The 8938-nt window shown below is 32.7% G+C and overlaps 1 protein-coding gene and 1 long non-coding RNA gene across 5 annotated transcripts; both read right to left on the reverse strand.

Moving 5' to 3' along the window:
* Positions 1 to 1457: 1457 nt before the first annotated feature.
* LOC138912519 (uncharacterized) lies at positions 1458 to 2632 on the reverse strand. 4 transcript variants are annotated; one of them, XR_011418070.1, is made up of 4 exons: positions 2600 to 2632; positions 2493 to 2539; positions 2109 to 2290; positions 1458 to 2041 (listed from the first exon to the last, which is right to left on the reverse strand). It is a non-coding gene; the product is annotated as an uncharacterized lncRNA (long non-coding RNA). The 4 variants fall into 4 exon arrangements; XR_011418069.1 differs by having other exon boundaries at positions 2109 to 2293; positions 2493 to 2632; XR_011418068.1 differs by having other exon boundaries at positions 2493 to 2623.
* Positions 2633 to 7519: 4887 nt separating this feature from the next.
* Positions 7520 to 8559, reverse strand: Nnf1a. Its single transcript, XM_017147735.3, has 4 exons — positions 8380 to 8559; positions 8105 to 8323; positions 7932 to 8046; positions 7520 to 7719 (listed from the first exon to the last, which is right to left on the reverse strand). The coding sequence occupies exons 1-4, from the start codon at positions 8484 to 8486 to the stop codon at positions 7534 to 7536; spliced, it is 627 nt and encodes a 208-aa protein (XP_017003224.2). The 5' UTR covers positions 8487 to 8559; the 3' UTR covers positions 7520 to 7533.
* Positions 8560 to 8938: the final 379 nt, after the last annotated feature.

An 8938-nucleotide genomic window follows, 5' to 3' on the forward strand; every position in this document is an offset into this window, starting at 1 on the left:
CAACGTGGGACAATAACTTCTTGCTAATTATTTAGTTCTAAAGAACAACACTCGAATATATAGCAACACATTACATCCAAGCTAAGACCATTCCAGGCTCCTGGTAAATAACGCACCTCGTTCGGTTCATGTCGCTCCTTGATTCCCCCTGTGGCGGCGCTCCTCTGTTGTTTTAAGCCTCCTTACAATGATTTGTGTATTGGGAAAATTTAAATGTCTTCAGCGAATGAGTATCTTTTTAAAAGAGGTGTTGGAGCTATATGATGGTGCTTTCGAGAACGTGGAATGGTCTTAGCTTGGATGTAAGGTGTTGCTAACGTGTTGTTCTTCCTTAGAACTACATAAGTAGCAAGAAGTTATTGTTCCACCTTGAAATTGGTAGGGATTTATTTGTTCCATTTTTCCTATTAGTTTTACCTAAATGGGAACGGTCGTTCTCCCGGAATTCAAGAAGAACGAAAACTGTTCGTCTAATAAAATTTAATGTATAACAACGAAAGACTGCTTTGTTTTTTAATGTTTTATTAAATTGTGCAGAAAGTAATGGAGGTCCCATGACGAAACTTTTAGGAGCCAACAAGAATTATGTATAGAACATTATGCTATTTTTTTATAAAGATTAAAAATGCCGATTTGCAGAAAACCGCGAATGAAATATTTTTTTTTAAGTTTGGACTGTATTTTGCATTGGAACCATTATGGCTGTTATTTTCATCTGAAGCTTGGCAAAAATAATAATTTTTGAGTATTTTAATTTATTTTTTACCCCACGTAATTTAAAATTATAAATGAATTAAACAAAAAAATAGCATCGCCATATCTTCGCTTCTGTCAAATGAATTTTTTTTTTTAACTTTTTTAAAAATCCTTTTTAAATGGTGTGATAGTATCATAAAAATTAGATATCGTTTTGAGACCATGAAGAAAATCTCGATACGTTTCACAAAGAATCACTCATATAAGGGTCTATACTGAATATTATATGCTCGTTGCTCAACCTCAATGTTTTGATATAATAAAAGAAAAACATCTTACAACTTCATTTAAAATAATTTGATCTAGTCCATTTATTTTTTAATCATTTTGTAATAATTATTTTTAATAATTTTGCAATAGCACAAAGCATAATTGAAATAATCTTGTGAGTGTCAAAATTCTTCAGTTCTATTCGATTTCTTAATCTTCAAATTTAACTTAAAACCAAAATTAAAACAAACAGAATTTTCCCAGCTGCATTAATTTAATAGGTAAACTAAACAATTTGTAAAGAAATATTTTCTTATTTATAAAATCGTAACTCCTAACCATATATTTATTCAACGGCTAATAAATATCAGATTCCGTTTGGTTTATCCTATTTTTTACAGCGACTTTAAATACTAGATTCTTCTTATGAAGCCTTTATTAGCCAGAAAAAATTCTCTAAATTCCTAACTATAATACAGGCAGAACAGGCATTAGTTTTAAAATATGGCTAAAAATAGCCATAATTTATTTAAATGGCCAACACTGGTTAACCATTAGAGCGTGGACAGTGGGTCTCTCCCAGCGGCGCTTACTGGCCTCTGGCTGTTCACAGTGCATAAATAAAGCCGACAATTACGAAAGTGCTACATTACAATTTATGGGTATTTTTGAATTCATTTAGATAAGCAGCTCAAAAATAAACAAGTTGCCCACTGTGCCTCTCTCCCGTCGAGCATCTCTGTCGCAGGCAAATAGAGCAGCTTTTACAGGCGAAAAAAGCTCACAATTGAGAAGCTGCTGTAAGTTGCGGTAAAAGGATCCCTCTCAAATCGCATCGTCTCCCTCTCTTTTCCTCTCTTGCCGGAGATAACAATCAGCCGGTATGTTTGTCTCATGACTAAAAATGAGAAATTGTGGGAGCAAAATCTTACAAGCAATTATGCAATCTCGTCTCCGGCTTTATTGTTGTTGTTGTGGTGGTTTTTTGCTGCAGCCCAGCCGCTATTGTTGTCAAAACAAACATTTATGTAATTGCGCTCGCTGTCAGCACGAACTGCAGGTTCTCATCCATAGACTGTAATGTATTAGTTCAAAATCAGCAAACTGCAACAGATGTTTTAGATAATCTCGCCCATACTTACGGTACCAGGGCAGCACTTCCGCCAAAAGCAAAACCGCTTCTTCGTTGGTCATCTGGGTGCATTTTCCAAAGCCCAGTTCTGGATGAACTAAGCTTAAAGAACCAAATAGCCAAAGTACCTCCCGTGAGCCCAATTTCACACCTCTTGACTTCGCGCGTGCTTGGGCATTATTCATTATGCTCCTACTTGTTAGTTTTCCAAACCAATGGCCATCCCATCATTAAACGGCAACGAAAAAATATATATGTATGTGTATATATGTATGTAGCATATACTGACCATAGGCTCTTGAAAAACGGTAAATGACGTGCAAAATAAATGCATCCAACCGGGCGCACTAATTAAATTTGCTTGTTTCACCTAGACTGCTCTGTTATTACTTACATAGTAGTTGCATCATTTAGAGGGGAATATTATTAAACTACAGCCCGCTATAATAAATTGCACACAAATAGCAATTATTAAACATTTACCACTTGCACAAAAATTACCATTCCTCATTGCACTTAAATCACCGATCTGGCAACTCCGAACACGAAGCAGAAAGAGGAATGTGGAAAAACTGTTTCAGCTGTCGTCTCGCTCGCACATAACGGAATGCATATTTCCAGGAACACAAAATTAAGTAATACATGTAATTCCACGATTTCACAGATATTTTGGTCGAAACACTTGGCATTTATAGGCCGGGAAGTGTGCAATATAGCTTAAAATCAATATATTAACACACAACCCAGCCTGCAAATGTGTGTGTGTGTATTTGCAGGAACTTTTTGAGGAACACCCTTGATATTTTCAGGCCGGTGAATGTGCAATATGTTTTAAAACTGAAATATTGACGCAGACACCGTCCGAAAAACTATCTTGGAATTAATTTTAACTGCTTTTTGATGTTTATAGCCGAAGTTTACAGGCCGGGGCCAGTGCAATACGTAAAAATATATCTCGCATTGTCACCGCCCGCGACATGTAAATTACAGCAAAGTTTCACTATTATCTTTGGATGTTTCGTATTTAAAGTATTCCGGCCGTCTCAAGTGCAATACTAGGTGAATATTCAGAATTGCGCCTGAGACGGACCGGAACACCAGAAATATGTTTACACACAATTTTTACACTGTCACCGAAGCTGGCAGTTGGCCACATTTCCAGGCTGGGGAATGTGCAATACTTTTAGTTAATCACAGTATTTGCCCAATCCACAGCCAGAAATTGTTAGCCAAAAATATTCCCCTTTTTCACAACCACTCGCGACAACTTTTTAAATCGGAATGCCGGACGAAGATCCCGAGAACTTAAGAGAGGTCGAAAAAAAAACAACAAATTGGGCAATACGAAATGCAGAAGTCTAGAGCGGGATGGCAATAGGTAATAGGATAAGGAAGCAATCGAATTTCAAATTCTACAAACATTGAAAGTCTGAATGCAACCCTACTCAACTACATATGTACATATTAAAGGGAGAAAGAGAATATTTAAAATGGCGTTTATACGAGACTTTTTCCACGAATTCACAATAGTTGGAGTTTAAATATTTTGTATTTTTTTTAATTGAATGGAAATACGTAACAGGGTAGAGAAGCAATCCAGTTTCAAATTCTTGAAATATTAAAAATGTAACTGCTGCTCTACTCAGCTACATACTCTTTTTAAAGGGGAAAACAAATTAAACACATTTTTCGCACAAATAATTATTTTTGATGAATTAACTTTATATTACTTTTCTGGAAAACTTAACTTAGGCTTCCAAAATACCTTTGTTAAATAATCCAGAAAAGCAAATAAAAGTACTGATTCCGATAGGAACTTAAACACGCACTTTTTTAGCTTTAACCATTTTTGGCGAATTCACTTAAACTTATTTCTCTGTATAAATCAATAAAAGATGTTTTAATTTCTTTTACAGAATTATCAAGAGTAATAAACGAAGGTGGTGTTTTTTTCGTTTTAAAGGTAATTTTACGCTTTGAGGTTAGGACGTAGAATTTCGAGCTACACAATTTTTTCGCGAAAATTTACACTAGCACACCAGATGATAATTTTTTATAAATATTGTAGGTCGGTTACGCAGATATTGTAAAATCTACAAAATCCTGCTAAACCGGCCTAAATATTGATAAAACAAAACAAACCATTTTCACTTTGCAATTTAACTGCAGAATCAAGATTTCCCGAAATCTAGCTTTAATACGACATTAAACTAAGTATTAAAGCTAAGATTTCGGAAAAGCCTGAAATTGCCGAGCTCCTTTTGTATTCCTCGTAGATATTCTTCTCAAAACACACAGCACCAGTAACTTGTACTTCTCTCAAGCAACCACACATTATCGGCTCTAGGTACTTAGGAAAATTTACCAAAAATTCCTGGACTCCTTGAGTTACTTACAAGAGCAACAAGCTCCTTCTCGTTCGACGGTCAAAACCGAAAAGAAAGAATCGGGCAATCTCAGGAAAGACGTCAACTTGGGACAGTGTTGCAAATCGACCTTTGACACTTACACTTATGCCCCAGCTGTACATGTGTGTGATAGACTCATCTGTCAGAAACCAATCAAAAAACATAACCTCTAAAATCGTTTAAATAAATAGAATATTTCTATAAACTGTCTTCTAGTGTCAAAAATATCGATTGGCATTGATAAGGAAATGCGAAAATATGAAAATTAACAGGAACAATTTTAATTATACACTTATTTTTGAAGGGATTCCTTGTTCATTCGCCGAACCCCGAATTCTAAGAAATCACTTAAAGCTTAACCTCACTTTGAAAATGTGCTATTTGCTACGTATGTATGTATGTATATGTGAGCGTACATTTGCGCAATGCACTTACGTACATATGTACATATGGGCGGTTCTTTTACAAACCGAACACCTTTTATTGGCTCACATTTTTGATTTGCCTGAAACTTTTTTTACACGTACTATTCGGAAAATAAGTAAACACGTGTATCAGGATTTGACCGAAAAAAAATTATTTTCCTAGTTAGAATTTTTTTAAGTGTGCCAAAAATTGTCAAATTTGAAAAAGTACCCTCTCATTGTAAATCTGTATCTCCGGTTATATGAATCCAATTGACTTCATGTCTTTTGCATTAATTCCTCTAAGGGCCGGTTTCTCGAGTGCCGGCTAACATTTCTCGAACAGATAATGTCCCTGCTAAGGCATTTTGGTTTTCTCGAGCATAAATGTGAGAGCTAACTTTGACAGGGACTCGGAGTCCCTGTTAAGCGTTTTCGGCTCGATGGAATGACAGCTGATTTCCCAAAGCCAACTATGAAGAAGAAACGAAATCACAGTTGACTTTTCCTTTGAATTATACCCAAACAGCTGATGAAATAATCGAAGCATGCCATTTTTTGCACTTTACAGTGCGTTAACAGCACTCTGTAATTGTTTCTCGTTCAGAAAAATTAAAGCAGTCGAGAAAGCGGATTTGCTTTTACGAACAGTTTATCTGGTCTTTAAGTTTTTCGAACAGATAGCTATCAGGGACTTTGACAGGGACTCGAGAAAGCGGCCCTAAAACCTCTCCTTTCAAAATAAAATTTCTTAAAAAAATTTTTTTTTAAATTTCTTAATAATAAAAACAAATTAAGATTTAAAAAAATTTTTTAACTATTGCCCCCACAAAAAAAATTTTTTTTTTTTATTTTAATACTTGCGCCATATTGTTAGTTACAATCGGTTTTTGTAAAAAGTTGGAGCCACTTTTAGTTTTTAAAATATCGAATTTGTTTTAGCAAGGCCTCAGCTTTTTTCTATGAAAAAACGTCGCAGCAAGTAGATCTACTCTCTCACTCTTATCGGATCCTAATGGAATTTATGTTTTCTCATTGTTTATTCGTCCTTTAACAATTGTTAATGATTAAAAGTTAAGTTTTAAGTTTTTTGACAATTTCTGAATGACAAAAAGTAAAAAGTCATTTTTTAATCAATTAAAAACTTACAACTATTTATTTAACCGTCTATTTAATAAACAATAATTTTAAATTTATTTTATTTATTATTTTTTTATATTATGTAATTTATTAAACATTTTTAAATATTTTTTTTAAGTTTTTAAAAAAATTTATTTAATAAAAATAAAAAATTATAAAATTTAATTAATTTTTTTTTTAAATTTAAAAATAAATATTTAAAAATGTTTAATAAATTACATAATATAAAAAAAATAATAAATAAAATAAATTTAAAATTATTGTTTATTAAATAGACGGTTAAATAAATAGTTGTAAGTTTTTAATTGATTAAAAAATGACTTTTTACTTTTTGTCATTCAGAAATTGTCAAAAAACTTAAAACTTAACTTTTAATCATTAACAATTGTTAAAGGACTAGTAAGCAATAAGAAAACATAAATTCCATTAGGATCCGATAAGAGTGAGAGAGTAGATCTACTTGCTGCGACGTTTTTTCATAGAAAAAAGCTGAGGCCTTGCTAAAACAAATTCGATATTTTAAAAACTAAAAGTGGCTCCAACTTTTTACAAAAACCGATTGTAACTAACAATATGGCGCAAGTATTAAAATAAAAAAAAATTTTTTTTTTTGTGGGGGCAATAGTTAAAAAATTTTTTTAAATCTTAATTTGTTTTTATTTTTAAGAAATTAAAAAAAAAAATTTTTTAAGAAATTTTATTTTGAAAGGAGAGGTTTTAGAGGAATTAATGCAAAAGACATGAAGTCAATTGGATTCATATAACCGGAGATACAGATTTTCAATGAGAGGGTACTTTTTCAAATTTGACAATTTTTGGCACACTTAAAAAAATTCTAACTAGGAAAATAATTTTTTTTCGGTCAAATCCTGATACACGTGTTTACTTATTTTCCGAATAGTACGTGTAAAAAAAGTTTCAGGCAAATCAAAAATGTGAAATTTTTTTTTTTGCCAAATCTGTTCGGTTTGTAAAAGAACGGCCCATATGTACAATGTATATACATCTAAGAAACCATCTTTTTATTTAAAGAAACAATTTGGAATATAAAAACCAATTTATTAAAGGGAATTACTGCAGAATTGTGTTTGATTGACTCAAAGTCAATACTTTTAATTGAAGTTCTCAATTTACGTACATATACACAAAATACATTCATACATATATCATATCCTAAAATTCTGTGTGTAATTTTAGCCACTCCATTCCATTAAAGAAAACCATAATTTTGTTTAAATTGTAAATACATACATACATAGATATTTATTTACAAAGAAAATTTTGTAGTTAAGGGCTAGTACTCAACCCAACAAAAAGTCGTCCAAAATAAAAAACTTCATTTGAAACAACATTTTTCAACGCTTTTTCCATTGAGTACTAGCCCTAAGGTAGGATTTGTTTCACTAAAAGTCACGAACTTTTACCATTTAAATCTCCATTTCAAACACCCCCTTAAATTTAACACAAAATACAGCATATCATTTTATTTATTTATGGAATTCTCCGTTGTCAAATACGAATCATTTATTGTCTGTTCCAGCTTGATTATTTCCGGTTTGATTTCCTGATACTGAGATAATTGCTGCTCTAGTTGGGCACTCAGTTTCAGTCGTTCGTCCTGTACTTTGTGTATACGCTCACGATTAGCCTTGCTTTTGGCCATAGCAATCTAAAAAGAAAATGTTTACATTTATTAGTCAATATTCGTGCAATTTACTGATAATTACATAATTATTTACTTGGTTATATCTTTGCTTCTAGCAGTTTGATATACTTATTTGTAAGTCTAATACAATATACCCAGTCAATATTTTTAGCATGCTGTTAAAAAACCCTAAATATTATAACTACTTAAGAGATGGATTATTTAAGTAGGCACACCTCGAGCTCTTTTTCCTGAGACTCCAGTTGTTGCTCCATAAAATTAAGGCTGAAATCCATATAGCGCATGCGCAACGGACGAGTGAGCTCTTCGGGGGCGGTAGTGTTAAAATTCCTGTGGATACAAAATACTGTTTAAAATGTTTATCTTATTTCGCTAGCAATAAACTGACCAGTGCCAATCTTTGCCCTCATATTGAGCAAAATGTTCCTTGAGCATCTCCAAACTGGTTAGCTTATTTCCAACATCATTGCTGTCAAAGAAACATCCATTCAGTTTGAGAACTGCCTTCGTCATAAGACATCGAGTGCGATTTATGATATCTTCGGTATCCAAAGCTGAATCCTCGTGCTCCTCATAAATGGCTGCACATGCTTCCAAATCAGAGGGGCTAAACATAAACAATACCTTTATATGGGATCTATGTTTCCTTAGTCCTTTGCTTACCTTAAGTCTCCAAAGATTTTTTCAATAGTTTCTTCGTAGGCCTGTTTCACCTGGGTTACAATGCCCTCGTGGCGTTTAAAGGCAGCCTCTGCGTCCTCCGTCAACATATTTGTTAAGGCAATTTCAAATTGAAAACAAAAACATTTGTTTTTATTCCACGCTAAGTGTGACCATTTACAACTTACTGTAAAAAACCAAATCGATAAAAACTATAGGTCATGGTAGCAGCCCTGTTATCGGACGCAACGTTTGCATTTCTTTTTTTGAGTATTCACACTGCAATATAAAATAATATTTTTGGTTACTAGGAAAAGAAATGTATTTTATCAAACGGTCAGAAAATGTTAAAAATATGAACATTACACATATAATTTTTATTTACTAAATATTAAATGAAATTTGTTTTAAATTATGGATTTAAAATATGTACCGATTTGGGTTTTCAATGAGTAGTAGATTTTATAAATTTTTAAGAAATATAATTGCAGTGCAGTAAGTTTAGAAGAGTGAATTCAAATAATCAACAATTTAAGTTTCAACAAAAAGTAATTTCTTTTTA

The sequence above is a fragment of the Drosophila takahashii genome, chromosome 2R (assembly GCF_030179915.1).
Source record: "Drosophila takahashii strain IR98-3 E-12201 chromosome 2R, DtakHiC1v2, whole genome shotgun sequence".
Classification (NCBI taxonomy): Eukaryota; Metazoa; Arthropoda; class Insecta; order Diptera; family Drosophilidae; genus Drosophila; species Drosophila takahashii.